We start from the raw sequence: 21,113 nt of genomic DNA, 5'->3' as shown, positions 1-21,113 counted from the left end.
GATGATGATGATCCAGACAGATGCTGAACGCCTGCAGCTTCCACTGACTAGGTCAGGCCTTGACTCAGTAAATTGGCCCTGTTACACTTTGACTTCTCCAAATCCAGATCTGAACCTCCTCCAGCTGCTCAAAGTTCTCCCAGCTTCCTAATCTTCCTCCAAGCTACCAAACCTTCTGAGTCCCTCAACAAACACCTCAGCTCCAACCCCACAACTAAACCTTCCCTGTAGATACACAGAGCCATCCTTATCCCCAGCTGCCCATCGCTTCCAAACTAGCGAAGAGGGAGGTTAGTTAGGGTGACACAAGAGGGTAGCCCTAGGTCTGAGGGTTAATATAGTTGTTCTTAGTGGAAGGTTTTAGTCGTTGGAGGTCATCCATGGAATTAATACACATTTTATAGCATGATGGTAAACTAGTCCCAGGGCTCCTCATGTACATACACCCACAGCTCGGTAAATGCCTTTGAGCAACTAAAATCCTCACAAGGCCTTTGGAAAATAATTGGATGCCTGAAACTCTTTTCAGGTACTGAGCATTGAGATCTGATTCCCTCCGCAGTTTGCATTTGCACCACTGTCCTCCTTTAAGAGGAGCATAGGGGGAATAGCATCTTTAATCTGTACCAGGAGCTCCATACAACCCCCAGTAACAAAGGCTGCTACAAGATGCACTGAATCTCAGGGTCCCAGCCCGTAAGGGACTGGGGCATACTCAGGCTGGCCTAGCAGTCACAGCGGGGCTGAGGATTGCCCAACAGGGACAAGAGCCACCAGGCCAGAGTTGGAAGAATCACAGTTCTCCACCATTTATACTGACCTCGTTCGCAAACTGGTACAGCAGGATCCCATGTGCCATCATGTTTGCAGTGAATCTGAGCATTCCCGTTGATACTGCCTTTGATACCATACCCCAAATCACATTCAATTGTAACACTGTCCCCAAACACATAGGTCTCCTCTCCAGGTCTAGGCATCGGTGTCGGTGTCCCATTGTTAACATCTGGAGCTGGACAACGAACTTCTGAGAAACACCAACAACATCAACAGCGTTAAGTCAGAGCTAAGACAATTGTGTGGCAGCAGATTCATTTTACCAGGTGGAGCTGAAAGCTTTTCAAGCGATAGAAAATTGGCATTTCCTTGACATTGAGAAAAGTTGTACAGTAAATGCAGTTCATCACATCACACTAGTATCGCCATGTCCATGGTACAGACACATTCACACAGCCAATTTCTCAGTGTGTCCTGGACCAGATTTTCAGAGGTGCTGAGCACCCACAACTCCAGCTGCAGTCAGATCTGCAGGTGCTCAGCACCTGGGGGTCTACCAGGCCCCAAAGTGTCCCCCACACCCCCATAAGGTATTACATTTCTCTTAAATTTGCATATAAACTAAAGCAAAGAAAATTGAGGCAAAAATTGAGTTACTTACTCTGACATAATTCTGAGAGTTTAGACCATGTAAAATTTGTAAGACAAGTCACATGAGGAGATACTCCAGGGATGCGTGTGAAACCTCGTCTACAGGAGTAGGTCACTACAGTACCAACTAGAAACTCTCTGTGATGGCTTCTGTCAGCGTACGCAAGCGCTGGCGGGTAGGAACATCTCCCTAACAATCCAAAAACAAGACAGGGACCTGTAAAAGTTATTTAACCCTGAAATCTAGAGACAGTGAAGTGTCCTTCTAAGAATGTGGCATGTGAGACCCAGCTGTGGAAATCAGTGGCCTACATTCTGCTCACCACTGCACTGAGCGTAGAACTTGGTTCAGTAACCGCAAAAACAAGTAGGGCTGAATTGTGGGCTGGGGTACGTGACAATGCAAAGTTATGAGGGGAAGGGACACAAACTGCAATGACTACCTGCTTCACAGGGGATAGTAATAGTAAGCAATGAGAAGCATGAATAGCAGTAATCTGTAGTGAAGTGGTGTGATGCTAGCCCCTGCATGGAATTAAAAGGAGAATTGTTACATTGTTAAATACATCACCTTGCTTGAAAACAGTAAGTTTTCCCTTATGAAAAGATGGAATAAAGAGTTAGGATCTTATAGCAAATTTCCATTTGTATAGCAGCTTTTCTGAGGACCTTTATAAATATCAGTGTGTGAATTCTCATCATACCCTTCTAGAGGTAGGGTCAGCCATGTTACGCCCATTTTACAGATGGGGGGACTGAGGCAGAGAGAAATTAAAGCCAAAATCTTCAAGTGTGACAGCTCATTAAGTGCAGACAACTTGGGATCCGTAGGGATCATGCTGTAATTACTCTATGTGTTCTCTGTGAAGGCAGGGATTTCATATCACTATATCAGAGTTCATACGAACCAAAGACAGTATTGGTATTTAATTACTGATAAACCATTGCATATGATATAAAAGCATATGGTCACAGGGGGGACTAGCCCATTTAAGAAGGAAGCCCTGTCCATCTTTACTTTGTTAATGGCCTTCTAAGGGGACTGGAAAAAAGACACCTGGTCTACCTAAAGGGGCCAGTAGCAATTGGTAAGCATAGGTAGTAATGGGAAGTTGAGATTGGGTCAAAGTTCTTGAGAGAACTGCTCAAGTTCTCCAAGGAACAATAGTGGATAGAAGCTCGAGGAAGAGAACTGGGAAAAGCTGAAGGCTAAGAGAGCAGTGGAGGGGAGTTTGTCTATTGACCTCTTCCAGCCAAGAAAGAAGATCCAAGGAAACCATTTTGTGGGTCAGTGTTTCAAAGTAGGAACAGCGATCTGAGGAAAAACCCAGAAGGGGATTAGGAATACGAGCACAAGGTGAGTGGCCAGGTTACTTTGCATTTTTGTGCAGGGCAGGGTAGGTGGACACTGCTTACTCTACTTGACTTGGGTTTTGAATTCAGGTAAGGGATACTGCGGAGAAATGTAGGAACCTGGCACTCTGTCTCAAGAGGGACACTAAAGAAGAGCCTGTTTTTGACATTAGAGATGTGCTCTGCTATGACTTTGGATGGGTGGGGCGGATATTCTGAAGCATTAGCCCTCAGCAGGGGTATTATCAGACTGAAAAAGAATTGCTGCAAGAACATTAACAAGGGGAAACTGAGGTGGGCTGCCTGCGGGGCCACTTCTAGTCAGGAAGGGCACTTCAGGAGGCCTGTCTTGTTACCACATATGACAATAAGGAATATCCATCTTCTATACTGTCACAGGGATACCTCAGGTGGTGTGTCATTTGTAAATGAAAGTCACAGGCACTTTCTTGCTCTCTTGCGTGAAAGGTGTTTTCTTTGTCCTCCCCTGAGCTGGGAAAGGACAGGCACCAAAACATTCCATGAACAAAAACCGAGAAGTCAAAATCCAGCATTTCCACTCTGCTGTCTTCCCAGTTTAGTGCCTGCAGATGAAGATTAACTGTCCCAGCATTTGAATTACCTCCCAAACTCAGAGCTGTTTGTATCTGGTGTTGACTGGCCTCAGACTCTGCTCTCCGCAGCAAACCACACCTGGTCTTTCAGTATTAAACCTGGGCAATTAGCCCCTGTCTTTTCTCACCCTATGTTTTCCCCTGGGGTCTGAACTCTCTAGCGTTCATGTGATTCCCAATAGAAAGTGAGAAAGGAACTTCAATAGAAAAAGGCTGCAGCCTAGATAAACATAAAATGGAAGAAAGGAAGCTGAGGGGAAAAGACAGACTGATAATCTAATACACACTATTCATATCACATTCACTCAATCATACCACATGCAACAGAATGAGTTTTCTAGGCTATAGAAAACTGCCCCAATATAGACACCCCACAAAGCATCACCCTACTCTGTCACACACTTACCTGGGTCACAAACGGGTAGCTGCGGATACCACTTGCCATCTGCTTGGCAATTAATCCTATCAGCGCCCCTGAGGGTGTAACCAGGATCACACTGAAATGTGACATTGGTTCTGTGTGTATAGTTAAGTGGAAGTGGAGATTTCAGGCTTCCATGTTGAATATGTGGGACTGGACACTGAGTCTCTGCAAAACACAAAACAAGGCTTTCCAGATCCTTTTATTACTTAGTGCACGTCTTTTTAAAGTGCCGATTAATCCTCCCCACACCTCTGCAAGGCAAATAAGGAAGGAAACTATTTTACAAACAGAGAAATTGAGGCAGAGCAGCAAAGAGACTTGCCCAAAGCCTGAGAGGAAGACAGTGGCAGAACAAGGATTAGAACTCAGAGGTCTCCATTGCCCAACCATGTGCTGGCACCACATCACCTCTCCATATGTTGTAATTATTCAGAATCTGAGCTGATGTGTCAGAGAAGTGGTCAGACCATAGCTCATCATTATATACATCCCACTCCCAAAATTATACAGGGAAATTTCATCTACTGTCATCTATACACTGGCTTTCTTTGCTGCCGCTGACTGGGTAGCTTTTGTTACAAGAATGACACTATATGTAAATACAAATATTTTTGTAGTCATCCTTCCATTTTCAACCACTGAGGGAAAAGAGCAAAGAGGTTGGTGCTCAGTCTAAGACAGGGAACAATGAAAGCCAAGACACTTGGAGTACTGCTGGATCTATCTTCCAAGCAATCTGAACATTGTGAAAACACATGGCCACAAAAGAACATCACATTTTCTTAATCTTGCTTTTGTCCTTTGTGTTTAAGGAAAGTTCTTATTTCCACAGGCAGTCGCAACAGATCATTTCTTATTGCACTGGATTTGTGATTAAATTTGACTACTGGCAGGTCTCCTGGGGGGATTATGGGAACACTGGAGATGGGACAATGCAGCATTCAATACATGAACACCTTCCATGCTGCCTACTCCTCCCTGCAGCTTCCTGCTGCTAAATCAAGCCACCGGGGTCATTTCAACTTTTTGGATTCAGACTGTTCCTGCAAAGGTCTACTGCAGACAGGGAGGATTATAGGCTTAAGACGATGCTGTCAGGACAGCTGTACTGGGAACCAGTAGCCAGAACAAGGGACAGATACAGGTGGTGGAGAAATCAGTGTGAAAGGAGGACAAGCATTAGCTTGGATGTGGGTCAAACACCAGATCACATATATGGGTGCTGGGTGAGAGGGGAAACTGGCAGCATGCGTCTTAGGGAGTAGGTTGCTGGGAACATTTAAGGCACTGGAAAGGAGTTGTCAGCAATGGGGTGGATGGGTTATGGGGATACATTGCACCAAATCATTCCTACCCTTTCCCAATACGAGTCATTTTTGGGTAATGCAGAATGAGTTACCTTCACACTGAGGGGTAGGCTCGCTCCAGGTTGGAGTGACCTCATCACCAGTGACACACTGAATGGAGGCTATTCCAACAAGTGAGAAGCCTCTGTCACATTTGTAAGTTACCGATGAGCCAACAACAAAACCTCTCTTGCCCCAGTCATTGTACTGGCCGTGGGAGATGTTTGGGGGTTGGGCACAAACTAGAATTGAAGAGAGAAAAATACATTATTTATATAGTAGATAAAAATCTCTAAAAAGAAAAGGAGGTGACAGATTCCCAGCATTTCCTGATGCCATTACAGCAAAAAGCAGTCTTTCCATAATACCTGAAAGAACACCCCAGGTATGTCCATCAACCTGCTATCTTAGTGTTCATCTTGAGCTGTGAGTGGCATCAGGACAGCACACACAAAAATAATGAAAAGATGGTTAAGTGTTTATGTGGCCATTTGGCTGCTGTGACAGTCATTCACGTGCTCCGTGAACAGCACTGAAACATGGATGATGATGATGATCCAGAGAGATGCTCAATGCCTGCAGCTTCCATTGACTAGGTCAGGCCTTGATTCAGTAAATTGGCCCTGTTATTAGGTAATAATTGGAGATATACCAATCTCCTAGAACTGGAAGGGACCTTGAAAGGTCATAGAGTCCAGCCCCCTGCCTTCACTAGCAGGGCCAATTTTTGCCCTAGATATCTAAGTGGCCTCCTCAAGAATTGAACTCACAACCCTGGGTTTAGCAGGCCAATGCTTAAACTACTGAGCTATCCCACCCCTCTGATATGCTGCCACTCCTCCAAATCCAGATTCGAATCTCTTTCAGCTGCTCAGAGTTCTCCCAGCTTCCCAATCTTCCTCCAAGCTACGAAACCCTCTGAGTCCCCCAACAAACACCTCAGCCCACCCCCACAACTGAACCTTCCCTGTAGATACACAGAGCCATCCTTATCCCCAGCTGCGCATCGCTTCCAAACTAGCGAAGGGGGAGGTTAGTTAGGGTGACACAAGGGGATAGCCCTAGGTCTGAGGGTTAATATAGTTGTTCTTAGTGGATGGTTTTAGTTGTTGGAGGTCACCCATGGAATTAGGGGACAAGAACCACCAGGCCAGAGTTGGAAGAATCACAGTTCTCCACCATTTATACTGACCTCGTTCGCAAACTGGTACGGCAGGATCCCACGTGCCATCATGTTTGCAGTGAATCTGAGCATTTCCATTGATACTGTCTTTAATACCATACCCCAAATCACATTCAATTGTAACATTGTCCCCAAACGCATAGGTCTCCTCTCCAGGTCTAGGCATCAGTGTCTGTGTTCCATTGTTAACATCTGGAGCTGGACAACGAACTTCTGAGAAACACCAACAACAGCAACAGCGTTAAATCACAGCAAAGACAATTGTGGGGCTGCAGATTCATGTTACCCGATGAAGCCGAAAGCTTTGCAAACTATAGAAAATTGGCATTTCCTTGACATTGCTGAAAAGGCTTGGTTTTAGAGAAAGTTTTCTCTCCTGGGCAGAAATAGCATGTGGGTCAAGGGCCTTCATTTTCATTGTTCTTATGGCAGCTGTTCTGATTGCAGCTGGCAGAGAATTTTTGGCCTTCATTACAGATAGACTCAGTGATTAGCACCTGCTGTGTTATGACCATACTGTGTACAAGAAGGCAGGTGATATGCTGTGATCTATCCTGATCGCTATCTACTTTAGGTGCAGATGGAGATGGCGGATGGGGGCAACAGATCTGTCTGTAAGCATAGAAAGGTGGCAGATTTTAAGAGGCACAACATAGAATTCATAGCCCAGGGGTATATGCAAACTTTAAGCTACTGTTTTACTTTCCCAGTACTGGACTGCTCCATGCAGACAGCCCTGGGGACCCGTGCCCAGCTGCCTATGGGTTTGGCTTCAGCTTTACCCAGAATCTCTGCAGTGCTATGTGCTGTGAAACGCCCCAACACACCCCTCCCACTGGCACACCACTTACTCCAAGCCTTGCAAGAGGATCCTAAGAAGACAGTCCTATTGTTGTCTTCAGGTGAAGTCCTCTTCTTGATACATCCAGGGCATTTAAAAACCTGTTCTGTCACTCTGGACCTTTTACTTGGAAGTGAGGATTGCACCTCGAATTGCTAACCATAATCCCCAGTGTTAGCAGGGAGAGAAGACTCTGACTCTCCTTCCTTCTCTCTCATCCCCTCTCTACACTTTGAACCATACACAAGCTGACTATAAGCACAATCTCCCCATTGGTGTTAAATTTCCTCAATTAAAACAAAGATGATTTGGCCAAACACTTACTCTGACAAAAGTTCGGAGCTGAAGACCAGGTCGAATTTTGAAGACAAGTTACATGCCCTTGCCTTATTCCAGGGATTAGCTTATAACCTGGGCGGCAGCCATATTTAATCACCATCCCGGCTGGAATCAATGTGCCAACATTAGACTTCCGAACAGCATTGGGAATGTCAGGTGGATCAACACAATAACCTAAGGGTAAAACATGAAGAATACGAGGACATACTTAGCCAGGAAAACCTATTGACGTGAAATCTCCTCTACAAGAATGTGATGTGAAAGACATAGCTGGGGAAAATCAGAGGTCCATATTCTACTCTCCCTCACTCAGATCCATGCAATCCCATTGCCCAGAATTTAGCTCAGTCATTGCAAGGAAACCACATAGAAAATACAAGAAAAACAAATGGGAATATGGGTGGCAGTCACTATACGATTCTAGCCTGCATTTCAAATTAGAAAGGGAAATGCAAAGCCCTAACCTAAACCAGATGGTGTTTCTGTTTGTCTGTAACATGCAGTGTTGTTGTAGTCATCATGGTCCCAGGATATTAGAAAGAGGCAAGGTGGGTGAGGGAATATCTTATTGGTGAGAGACACAAGCTTAGAGCTTGCACAGAGCTCTTCTGCACGTTGGTAACATGGTAACTTCTGAACACCACATCCAATCAATGCCAAAATTTCTGGGAGCATTATAGGCATCAGTAGGCAGAAGCCTATTCATTTTGGTGGAATGTGGACAATTGGAAGATGGATGGGGAACAAACAGAGCTTCTTACATCTGGTAATTGTCAATAGATCAAAGAACTGGTTGATCACAGCCATTAACACCTTCTGGCATAATACCTGCCATCTCAACACTGCCTGTTCTCCCAGTACCATTTAAAACATGTGATGGCAAACTATGGCCCATCAAGGATTTCAATCAGGCCTGTGGGAAACAGAGTGGGGTGGGAGGGTGGCTCACAGGGATCTCGTGGTGGAGAATGGAGGAATGAAAGAAGCCCAGTGGTGTGAGCAATGATCTCAGCCTACAGACGTAACCAAGTGTCCAAACCTCTAGTTAATTTCAAACTATAGAATGGTTTAAACCGGAATCCCTGTTTTCAGTGGTAAAGTCATTTAACAGCAGCATCATGGGGCTGTCTCAGCTCAGTGAGCTTCAGGCTGCCGTGACAATTTCCTCTTTTTTAAAAAACAAAACATGAAACTGGTTGCACAACTGCAATAGGTGTCAGTTCAGTGCACATCCCCACAGGCAAGCCAGAAGCACTCCTGCTCCTGAGCCAGCTTGTATACCCAGCCTCAGTCAGGCTGGGCAGACTGCGCACTGCAGATCCCGCACGGAGATTCTCTCACCAAGTCAGTTATGCTCAGTAGCAATTACATTAGCAGTGGTCCTATTCCGGTCACAATCACACTGATCAGGTGCCAGGGAAATGCTGGTCACTATTAGAAGTTAGAACCCCCTATTCATATCCCCCCTTAGTCTCCTCTTTTCCAAGCTGAAAAGTCCTAGCCTCTCTAATCTCTCCTCACATGGGACCTGTTCCAATCCCCCAGTCATTTTAGTTGCCCTTTTCTGAACTTTATCTAATGCCAGAATATCTTTTTTGAGATGAGGACTGTATGCAGTATTCAAGATGTGGGCCTACCATGTATTTATATAAGGGCAATAAGATATTCTCTGTCTTATTCTCTATCCCTTTTTGAATGATTCCTAACATCCTGTTTGCTTTTTTGACTGCCGCTGCACACTGCGTGGACATCTTCAGCGAGTTATCCACGATGACTCCAAGATCAATGTCCTGATTAGTTGTAGCTAAATTAGCTCCCATTGTATTGTATGTATAGTTGGGGTTATTTTTTCCAATGTGCATTACTTTACATTTATCCACATTACATTTCATTTGCCATTTAATTGCCCAATCACTTAGTTTTGTGAGAGCTTTTTGAAGTTCTTCACAGTCTGCTTTGGTTTTAACTATCTTGAGCAGTTTAGTATCATCTGCAAACTTTGCCACCTCACTTTTTAACCCTTTCTCCAGATCATTTATGAATAAGTTGAATGGGATTGGTCCTAGCACTGACCTTTGGGGAGCACCACTAGTTACCCCTCTCCATTCTGAAAATTTATCATTTATTCTTACCCTTTGTTCCCTGTCTTTTAACCAGTTCTCAATCCATGAAAGGATCTTCCCTCTTATCCCATAACAACTTAATTTATGTAAGAGCCTTTGGTGAGGGATCTTGTCAAAGGCTTTCTGGACATCTAAGTACACTATGTCCACTGGATCCTCCTTGTCCACATGTTTGTTGACCCCTTCAAAGAACTCTAATAGATCAGTAAGACATGCTTGCCCTTTACAGAAGCCTCATTGACTTTTGCCCCACAATTTATGTTCTTCTATGTGTCTGACAATTTTATTCTTTACTATTGTTTCAATTAATTTGCCCGGTACTGACATTAGACTTACCGGTCTGTAATTGCCGGGATCACCTCTAGAGCCCTTTTTAAATATTGGCGTTACATTAGCTATCTTCCAGTCATTGCGTACAGAAGCTGATTTAAAGGACAGGTTGCAAACCATAATAGTGCCACAATTTCACATTTGAGTTCTTTCAGAACTCCTGGATGAATGCCATCTGGTCCCGGTGACCTGTTACTGTAAAGTTGATCAATTAATTCCAAAACCTCCTCTAGTGACACTTCAATCTGTGACAATTCCTCAGGTTTGTCACCTACAAAGGATGGCTCAGGTTTGGGAATCTCCCTAACATCCTCAGCCATGAAAACTGAAGCAAAGAATTCATTTTGTTTCTTGGCAATGACTTTATTGTCTTTAAGCGCTCCTTTTGTGTCTCGATTATCAAGGGGCCCCGCTCGCTGTTAAGCAGGCTTCCTGCTTCTGATGTACTTAAAAAACATTTTGTTTGGAGTTTTTGGCTAGCTGTTCTTCAAACTCCTTTTTGGCTTTTCTTATTACATTTTTACACTGAATTTGGCAATGTTTATGCTCCTTTCTATTGACCTCACTAGGATTTGACTTCCACTTTTTAAAAGATGTCTTTTTATCTCTCACTGCTTGTTTTACATGGTTGTTAAGTCATGGTGGCTCTTTTTTAGTTCTTTTACTGAGTTTTTTAATTTGTGGTACACAATTAAGTTGGGCCATAATGGTGTCTTTGAAAAGTGTCTATGCAGCTTGCCACTGCTATGCAGGAGTCACGGCCCAAACACAGGCTGCACACAAGGCTGGTCAGTTTTGTTCCAAGGCTGTGTGCGCGTATGTCCGTGAACATAAACGCCCAGGGAACAGGCAGAGAGAACCTGCCCAGGCAGCCAGAAGCAGACAAAGAAGGAGCAGGAAAGCCAAGGAGATGGCAAGAAATGCACCGGTAATGTGGTCTGAGAGAAAACGGAGAGCAGGAGCTTTTCAGTAGTGTGCTGGCAGGAACGAGGCTTGGAACGGTGAGCAAAAAACCTGTCTCCGGTGTGATTCCTACTGTTTCGGGGAATCAGGACTTTTGTGTGCTTTCTCTGTGAATAAACAGGATTGCATCAAAGAAATACTGAGCTCCATCATCAATTTCTCCTCCTAACAGAAACAGCCTGCAAGACCCTGCGTATTGGCTAACTGCTCAGGCCAAACAGCTCTTTTCAACCTGTCGCGTCCAAGCATTTACAGTGCGAGCTCAACTTGAAACATGGGAGTTGCCCCATGGAAGTCAACACTACCTGTGTGCTTAAAGTTAAGCACGTGCTCAAGAGCTTTGTGGAATGGAGCCTTAAGGAAAGAAAAGCACCGTCTCCATTTGGAACTGCAGGAGAAACGTAGCAAGGCAGAGCTGGAATTTGGCCAGGAAACCAGGATCAGAGCGGTAAGAACCGCATGGGATCTTCAGCGACCACAAGCACCCAGGAGCTTGCCAGAGGGAAGCAAAGGGAGCGTCAAGGGATGTGAGCGTAGGGGAAAGCCAGGAGAGGGGAGAAGGTGGGAATGGGATTGAAGGGAGAGGCTCATTCTCCTACTCACTGAGAGCTCCCCCAGGCAGTGTCATGAGTACCAGGGTCCCCAGGAGCCGCAGGGTCCAGCCAGAGGGAAGTGACATCATGGTGCCAGGTGAGTTCCCAGAGAATGGTGGTGACAGTGCAGTCCAGGCAGGGCTGTGGCCGCTCCTCACCCTGCGCACTGTGCAACACGGACCCCAGTCACGGCCACCCATAGGCACATGAGGCAAGGGGAAGTGGGAGTCCGTGCGCTGCCGCTGCAGGGGCCCAGGAAGGAGATGGGCAGAGGGTGCACATGCTGCCCAGCCCCCTCTGTAGTGTTGTTCTCATGGCACAGTGCAAGTGGTAGAGCCGGATACAGCTGCAGTTAGTACCGTAACAGAGGCAGGCTGTGGTCACCCCCTCAGCATAGGAAACACCTGGGGGTGACAGAATTTCCTCCCCTTGCCTCCTTCCAAAGGCTGGGCGGCATCAGAAGAACGAGACAGAGGGGTATTAATGTCCAGCATCTCCTGCAGGCTGTACATGATTGTTCTTCCTTTACAGAGGGAGCTGCTGGTTGGTGTAAAGTTTGCAGAGAGAAGCACCTGCCACACTGTACAGCTAAGGTGTCTCAGTAGAAGGGAAACGCAGCATTGTTATTTGTCTGGTCTGGGGACAATCACAAAGTTATTCTGATACAGCAGCACTAGACCACCCTGTGCTGATCAGCACCCCCAAACAAGGATGATTTCTGAAACACAAGAGGCAGTCCAGTTACCAAAGGATCCTTTCTACTCATCCTGTGGGTCAAATTCATCCCTGCTGTTACTCCATCCACATCCGCTAATGTCATTACACCGGGGATGTATCTGACTCAAAGCTCCCCCTGGCTTACAGATGCAAACTGAACCATACTGGAGACGGACCTTCCCCTGTAATTCCACATACCAGGTACCACCCTGGCAGCAGCAGGACAAGCTTCCCCCTAAGTTACTTGCCAAATAAGTTTCAACTCTAATCACCCCTAGGCATGAGAGGAGGGGCTGTCCCCTGCCCCTTCGAGTCCCTGATGTGAGGACTCACTGGCCTGGGGGAGATATTGGTGCTTCACTCCTCAGCAGGAAAAGGAGCCTTTAAACATGCTGGGCATCTTCCTGTCTTACAGCCAAAGGGAGAAAATTATAAAAAACAAAGACAATCGGCAGTTTTTACAGTTGCACTTTATTGTAGCCCTGCCGGGCAAAAATAATTGCTTGATCACAAAGGTGTAGGTTAGAGGACACCCCTATCATTCATGGGCAATGGGGAAATGCTTAGTGGGTTGCTGTCTACGGTTAAATTTTCACCATTGATTTGTGGGAGTGTGTGAGAGGATATAGAAATGCTACAGATGAGATCAGCACTGATGTCAACCAAAAATAGATTTGTTCAGTTTGGGAGGAAAAAACTGCCGACTTTTTAAATAAGAGGGTAGGGCAGAAATTGGCTTTTTTAACCTTTTCATTTTCAGTGGGGCAGAGCGATTTGTGAACAGAGATGTCCTTAAGGTTCACGGAAATCAGGCCGGTAAATAGCCATTCACTACTTTAAATATGTTTGGGTTATAATGCATTAAGGTAAAATATATGCAACGGTTGGATGAATTCTGAAAGCTCAAGGCTGTTGGTGTATTCTGTATTGGGTCTGAAGCTTGCGTCAATTGACGATTTACTTCCGTACATTTTAATCTAGTTTCTCTCAACTTGCTTTCCCTTTCCGAACTGAAAGGAATCTGAATTCAATCCTTTTACTATAGCCCCCCACAAACATATAAGAGGATCAAATCCCTAGTTTATCAAGTAGGGACTTACATTTGGGAGATTGAAAGGAAAGAGCAAAAAAACCCAAAACTTTAATCACTGGCACACAGCATGAAAAATATCTGATTTCTGAGGTACTGGCTAATCTCTTCCTGGATCACTAGACGTACTAGCAACTTCTCTGCAAATAGTAACAATCATCATATGTACAAAGTAATTATACAAATTGCATCCAAAGGAGACAGTTTGTCACAGTAACGGGTCACACATTTCAGCTATTCCTTGTATTTTTGTAGGTCTCGCTTAAGTTTCTGAATCTCCAGATACAGTTTCTGTGCTTCCAGACGGGTTCTCAGTTCTGCCAGAGACAGACCGCAGTGGAGAATCTGTACAGTTTCGCGAACCATGTTGCACAGAGGAGAATTGATTTGCTTCTCCTGTAAAACAGAAACAGAGGGAATGTGATTACGCTGAAGAAGATAAGGACCTATCCTCACAAGCATGCTTAGTCCTTTTTGATCTGAACCATTATCCAGTGTGTTACATGAGTCTGTCTCATACAGTCTGTGTCTGACATATTATATGATCCCGAAAGGTGTTGGACATTCTCAATTAGAGCTGGCCAGAAAATGAAAATTTCATGTGAAATATGTTGTTATTTTTAAAACAGTTTCATCTTGAACCAAAACAAAAACAAAAAATGACCCCTCCATTTTTTATGGGAAGGGATTTCAAGAAAAATTCTATGTCAAGAGACCTCAAAATAGAATTTTTTTGGCTTCATGGCTGATCACACCAGCCAGCAGGCAGGGACCCTGGCCACACAGAGTCCATCCAAGCTCCAGCAGCTAGACAGCCTGGCCACTCAGACTCCTCCTGACTCCAGGGGCCAGGGAAATAGAGCAACTGGGCTCTCTCCCTCTTTGGCCCTGGAGACAGCAGGCGTGGGTGGCAATGGCTGAGAGGCAGAGAGACAGGGCGTTCAGCTTTGGCAGCCATCTTGGGAAGGCTTTGGTCATTTACAATTTCTGCACATACACCTATTACATGTGTCTGTCTCATACTGTCTGTTCCTGACTTAGGGTCTGATCCCGATAAATGCTGAGAACCCTCAATTCTTAACTTCTACAGGCTCTGATACTGCTAAGCAAAATTGAGGAAGTTCTGAGCAACTTGCAGCATCAGGCACTGGACTGTAAACTCCTGGGACAGGAACCAGGCCTCCATTTACACTTGTACAATGCTGAACAAACTGGCAATTGCTCACTAAAGCAGTCAGTCATGGTATTTGCTTTATACTGTGCCCCAGACCAACAGAAAATACATCACGTATCACACCAGTGACTGCTTTGAAAACCTCTCTCTATACTTCATAATAGGGCATAACATTTTCTTCCTGTTGTGATTTTTAACCACCACATTTTACCTATTTTATATTATTTTGGGCATGGAGCAGTCACTGCAAAGGAAGAAAACCTCCTCCCTTAAAACACAAGAAAGAGATAGGGTGGGGGAGTGATGAGATGTGTTTGCTTTCAGGTCAACTTATTTCTTTCCACTGAAGTTGTATCAATGGCAGATCTATCTCCCTCGCCAAACAGCCCTCATTATTTTAAAGAAGCAAAGATACATTCAGACAGTGTTATGTTTTACACGAGAAACAGGGTGCATCAAGAAACCCAAATGGACTGTGATGCTTACACACTTGGGTAACACCGTCCAGGTGCCATTAGTTGAACATGTAATAGTCAAACTGTCTGTTGTAGACTGATACCAAAGGTTTGAAAATTGGTACCCAGGAGAGCATTTGAAAGTAATGTTTTCATTCATGTTGTACCAGTCTTTTTCATCTAATGCATTGACCATTCCTCCATTTTGCACATCTGGCTTTGGACACCAAACTGAAAGGAAAAGGCAGAAGAGAAGACAGTTCAGTGCGAAGGAGAGATGCACGGTGAATGGGGCTTATTGTCTGTAAATCATGCCCTTAGTTCACTTCATTGCAGCTGTTTTGGTTTTGCAGAGAAATAAACTGCTTGTAACACCAAACCCACAGTGCATCTCTCTCTCCGTAGAAACAAACATCATGAGTTTAACAAGAAAAGAGTGTGAGTGAAATCCCACCCAGTACTGTGTATCATGGGCATTTCCTGGAGTCATCGGCAGCTGAAAGTCCACAAGCAGCAGAGCACAGGCGCTCTGTTGGTTCATTTAAGGAAGTCTTATTGGCAGACTTGGAACGACTGTGAACGTGCAGTTCACTCCCAGGCACACTTGTGGCCTTTTTTATAATAGCCTCTTTAATCTATTACAGAATTAGCCTCCTCTGCAGTGAGGGAGAAGTTCATGGAAGTCAGTGGAGTTACCTTGAATTTATACTAGTGGAACCAAGAACAGAACTTGGTCCTCAACAGCGTCTTACGCTTCTATAGTGACTTTCATCCTGCAGGATGCCAAAGATACCACAGTGACTGGCACAGTACGAACACCACAGACAGACATGTAAGGCCTGATTGCCCTGGTTCTCAGTGGAGTGAGTGAGAGGAGTGGCTTCAGGGAAGCCAGAGAAGTTACAGAAGAATCCAGCACTTGCTGTTTAAAGTGTAGCAGGTAAATTCTCTTTAAGGGGAGCTGCTGATGGATCAAGCCCCATTGCAGTAAATTAGCCAAACCACCCTCCTACGGTGCTTAATCCTTCCAGAATCACCGAGGCAAACAGCCCAACCTTCCTGCAACCTACCCACCCATCCCTGAGTTCCCCAACAAGTGCCTCAGTCCCACTGCTGAACCATCCCCACCGTCTCCCTTGTAGTGTAATCGCTATCCCACCGCCGCTGCCCACCCGTACCTGTGAAGAAGGGGGAGAATTGCTGAGGATGTTACAAGGGGGCTGAGCTGAGACAAACATACTGACACCACACAAGCAGAGTGGATTCTACATTAAAGGTGCCACCATCAGAACAGCTGGATTGGGAACCACAAACCAAGAGATGGGTCAGGTGTGGAGTGTGTCTGAGGGAGAAATTCAGCAAGGTAGAAATGGGATGATCAAGCATAAGTTAGGGCATAGGTCAGATCATGTGTACAAGTGCCAGGGCAGAGAGAACGCAGCAGTGGGCATCCCAGCTGGGAGTGTTTGATCTGCTGCAAAGGAGAAATCTGCAGTGAGTTGGCCCATGACTCTACATATTGTCAATACTTAAGGGCTAAGATGTTAAATAGCCCCTAGGTCATTGCAATGTGCCCTCCACCCTGTTCTAATCTCAGTCATTCTAGTGCGATGAAGAAATGAATCACCTTTGCACTCAGGGACAGGTGCATCCCAGCGTGGAGTTCCCCCATCACCAGCTGTACATCGAATGGAGGATACTCCATAAAGTGACCAACCATGGTCACATTCGTAGGTCACACTTGAGCCAACAGGGAAAATATTTTTCTGGCCGCGGTCGTCCCGTCCATTAGAGATGTGTGCAGGTGGCTCACAAGCTAGAATAAAAGGGGGAAATACAGCATTGACACAGAATGGGAAATCTCCTAAAAGAAGGGAGGCAGCATAAATACTGTGGGGTTTCCTGACACTACATTTCCAAAAAAAGGTGCTTGGAGAGGCACCAGTCTCTAATACCTCTGACAATCTGCCAGCACTTTCTGTTAGTTTCTGGATGTGAATTAGCATCTTACCCATGGCACTGGGAGAGCAAAGAAAAACAGCAACATGCAAAAAACTCTTAAAATGGCTCTTTGACCTGTAGAGGCCCCAGGGATCATTGTTCACGTGCTCACAACACTGAATAATTGCATTGAGTCAACACCAAACCCCCAGCGCATCTCTGACTCCGGAGAAACAAACATCATGAGTTCTACAAGAAAAGGGTGTGAGTGAAATCCCACCCAGTACTGTATATCATGGGCATTTCCTGGAGTCATCGGCAGCTGAAAGTCCACATGTGGAGCAGCAGAGCACAGGCGCTTTGTTGGTTCCTTTAAGGAAGTCTTATTGGCAGTCTTGAGACAACTGTGAATGTGCAGTTCACTCCCAGGCACACTTGTGGCCTTTTTAAAAATAGCCTCTTTGGCCTATTACAGAATCAGCCTCCTCTGCAGTGAGGGAGAAGTACATGGAAGTCAGTGGAGTTACCTTGAATTTATACTAGTGGAACCAAGAGCAGAACTTGGTCCTTAACAGTGTCTTGCGCTTCTATAGTGACTTTCATCCTGCAGGATGCCAAAGATACCACAGTGACTGGCACAGTACGAACACCTTAGATAGACAAGTGTAAGGCCTGGTTGCTCTGGTTCTCAGTGGAGTGAGAGAGACGAGTGGCTTCAGGGAAGCCAGAGAAGTTACAGAAGAATCCAGCACTTGCTGTTTAAAGTGTAGTAGGTAAATTCTCTTTAAAGGGAGCTGCTGATGGATCAAGCCCCATGGCAGTAAATTAGCCAAACCACCCTCCTACGGTGCTTAGTCCTTCCAGAATCACCGAGGCAAACAGCCCAACCTTCCTGCAACCTACCAACCCTCCCTGAGTTCCCCAACAAGTGCCTCAGTCCCACTGCTGAACCATCCCACCACGTCTCCCTTGCAGTGTAATCACTATCCCACCGCCGCTGCCCACCCGTACCTGTGAAGAAGGGGGAGAATTGCTGAGGATGTTACAAGGGGGCTGAGCTGAGGCAAACATACTGACACCACACACACAGAGTGGATTCTACATTAAAGGTGCCACCATCAGAACAGCTGGATTGGGAACCACAAACCAAGAGATGGGTCAGGTGTGGAGTGTGTCTGAGGGAGAAATTCAGCAAGGTAGAAATGGGATGATCAAGCATAAGTTAGGGCATAGGTCAGATCATGTGTACAAGTGCCAGGGCAGAGAGAACGCAGCAGTGGGCATCCCAGCTGGGAGTGTTTGATCTGCTGCAAAGGAGGAATCCGCAGTGAGTTGGCCCATGATTGTTCTTATTTTCAGTATTTAAGGGCTAAGATGTTAAAGAGCCCCCAGGTCATTGCAATGTGCCCTCCACCCTTTTCTAATCTCAGTCATTCTAGTGTGATGAAGAAATGAATCACCTTTGCACTCAGGGGCAGATGCATTCCAGCGTGGAGTTCCCCCATCACCAGCTGTACATCGAATGGAGGATTCTCCAATAAGTGACCAACCACGGTCACATTCGTAGGTCACACTTGAGTCAATAAGGAAAACTTTTTCCCACCTGCGGTTGTACCGTCCATGAGCGATGTTTGCAGGTGGTTCACAAGCTAGAATAAAAGGGGAAAATACAGCATTGTTACAGTATGGGAAATCTCCTTAAAGAAGGGAGGCAGCATAACTACTGTAGGGTTTCATGAAACTACATTTACAAAAAAAAGGTACTTTGAGAGGCACCAGTGTCTCATACCTCTGACAATCTGCCAGCACTTTATTAGTTTCTGGCTGTGAATTAGCATCATATTCATGGCTTTGGGAGAGCAAAGAGAAAAACAGCTACATGCAAAACACTCTTTAAAACGGCTCTTTGACCCATAAAGGCCTCAGGGATTGTTGTTCACATGCTGACGGCACTGAATAACTGCACTGAATTACTGAGAATTACAGCCAGACCCTGAGAAGTACTGAAGGCCTGCAGCTCTCATCAACTTCAACAGTAGGATCCTCGTACCTGGCTCCCTGAGTCATTAAACGGGCCCTGCTACATCTGCACCTCCAAATTCCAGATCTGAACCTCTTCTATAGCCACTGAGTCTGCAGTGAGTTGGCCCATGGCTCTAAATATTTTCAGTATTTAAGGGCTAAGATGTTAAATAGCCCCCAGGTCATTGCAATGTGCCCTCCACCCTTTTCTAATCTCAGTCATTCTAGTGCAATGAAGAAATGAATCACCTTTGCACTCAGGGGCAGGTGCATCCCAGCGCGGAGTTCCCCCATCACCAGCTGTACATCGAATGGAGGATACTCCAACAAGTGACCAACCAGGGTTACAGGAGTAGCTCACACGTGAGCCAACAAGGAAATCATTTTCCCAGCCGCGGTCGTCCCGACTATTAGCGATGCGCGCAGGTGGCTCACAAGCTAGAATAAAAGGGAAAAATACAGCATTGATACAGAATGGGAAATCTCTTAAAAAAGTGGGGAGGCAGCATAAATACTGTGGGGTTTCCTGAAACTACATTTACAAAAAAAAGTGCTTGAAGAGGCACCAGTGTCTAATACCTCTGACAATCTGCCAGCACTTTCTGTTAGTTTCTGGCTGTGAATTAGCATCATACCCATCTCATTGTGAGAGCAAACATAAAAACAGCAACATGAAAAACACTCTTAAAATGGCTCTTTGACCCGTAAAGGCCCCAGGGATCGTTGTTCACATGCTGACGACACTGAATAACTGCACCGAATTACTGAGAATTACAGCCAGACTTTGAGAAGTACTGAAGGCCTGCAGCTTCCATCAACTTCAACAGTAGGGTCCTTCTGCATGGCTCCCTGAGTCACTAAACTGGCCCTGCTACACATGCACCACCAAATTCCAGATCTGAACCTCTTCTATAGCCACTGAGTCTGCAGTGAGTTGGCCCATGGTTCTACATATTTTCAGTATTTAAGGGCTAAGACGTTAAATAGCCCCCAGGTGATTGCAATGTGCCCTCCACCCTTCTATAATCTCAGTCATTCTAGTGTGATGAAGAAATGAATCACCTTTGCACTCAGGGACAGGTGCATCCCAGCGTGGAGTTCCCCCATCACCAGCTGTACATCGAATGGAGGATACTCCAACAAGTGACCAACCAGGGTTACATTTGTAAGTCACACTTGAGCCAACAAGGACAGCTTTTTCCCAGCTGTGGTCGTCCCATCCATTAGCGATGCGCGCAGGTGGCTCACAAGCTAGAATAAAAGGGAAAAATACAGCATTGATACAGAACAGGAAATCTCCTAAAAGAAGGGAGGCAGCATAACTACTGTGGGGTTTCCTGAAACTACATTTACAAAAAAAAGTGCTTGAAGAGGCACCAGTGTCTAATACCTCTGACAATCTGCCAGCACTTTCTGTTAGTTTCTGGATGTGAATTAGCATCTTACCCATGGCATTGGGAGAGCAAATATAAAAACAGCAACATGCAGAATATTCTTAAAAGAGCTCTTTGACCTGTAGGGAGCCCATGGATCATTGTTCATATGCTCACAACACTGAATAATTGCATTGAGTCAACTGCACTGAATTATTGAGAATTAGAGCCAGACCCTGAGAAGAAGTGAAGGCCTGCAGCTCCCATCAACTTCAACACTAGGGTCCTCCTGCATGGCTCCCTGAGTCATTGAACTGGTCCTGCTACATCTGCACCACCAAATTCCAGATCTGAATCCTTCTATAGCCACTGAGTTCTGCCAGAACCCCCTGAACGAACATGCCAAGCCGCCTCCAAGTTGGGGACTCCAGAAGAGTTTCCTCAAGTTCCTCACCCATCCCCACTAGCTACTGAACTTCCCCCCCACACACACCACCTTCCCAGTATAATGAGCCATACTTTCCCCATATGTCCATCCCTCTCAAACTAGTGAGGAGAAGTACTGTTTAGGGTGAAAGAAGGGGATAGAGCTGGTTCTAGCAGGCTATGTAATTTTTCATTGTGGTTAGCTTTAGTCTTCTGACACTGTTCTGGGATTGTCACACATTTCTGATGGTAGCCAGAGTGATGTGAAAAGCAGTCCCAGCGCTGCCTGTTGAAATAAGCCTATAGCTCTGAAAATGCTCAAGTAACGAATAATTCCAACAACAGATATTATCTCACCCCTCGGTCTCTCTAATCCCTCAT

General features: G+C 45.4%; 1 protein-coding gene across 1 annotated transcript in view; it reads right to left on the bottom strand.

Moving 5' to 3' along the window:
- Positions 1–21,113, bottom strand: part of LOC120404017 (complement receptor type 1-like) — a 98,667-nt gene that overhangs the window by 59,640 nt on the left and 17,914 nt on the right. The window contains exons 10-23 of the mRNA XM_039536030.1: positions 19,996–20,184; positions 19,183–19,371; positions 18,372–18,560; positions 16,598–16,786; positions 15,002–15,201; positions 13,577–13,737; positions 11,968–12,074; positions 11,545–11,844; positions 7,511–7,699; positions 6,355–6,558; positions 5,216–5,404; positions 3,799–3,981; positions 1,436–1,615; positions 821–1,024 (exon numbers count right to left, since the gene is read on the bottom strand). Coding sequence (XP_039391964.1) covers positions 821–1,024; positions 1,436–1,615; positions 3,799–3,981; positions 5,216–5,404; positions 6,355–6,558; positions 7,511–7,699; positions 11,545–11,844; positions 11,968–12,074; positions 13,577–13,737; positions 15,002–15,201; positions 16,598–16,786; positions 18,372–18,560; positions 19,183–19,371; positions 19,996–20,184 — 2,673 coding nt within the window. The remainder of the gene's footprint in view (positions 1–820; positions 1,025–1,435; positions 1,616–3,798; positions 3,982–5,215; positions 5,405–6,354; positions 6,559–7,510; positions 7,700–11,544; positions 11,845–11,967; positions 12,075–13,576; positions 13,738–15,001; positions 15,202–16,597; positions 16,787–18,371; positions 18,561–19,182; positions 19,372–19,995; positions 20,185–21,113) is intronic.

The sequence above is a fragment of the Mauremys reevesii genome, linkage group 4 (assembly GCF_016161935.1).
Source record: "Mauremys reevesii isolate NIE-2019 linkage group 4, ASM1616193v1, whole genome shotgun sequence".
NCBI classification, from domain to species: Eukaryota; Metazoa; Chordata; order Testudines; family Geoemydidae; genus Mauremys; species Mauremys reevesii.
The sequence above is the reverse complement of the archived record's forward strand: the minus strand, read 5'-3'. Positions and strand labels throughout refer to the sequence as shown.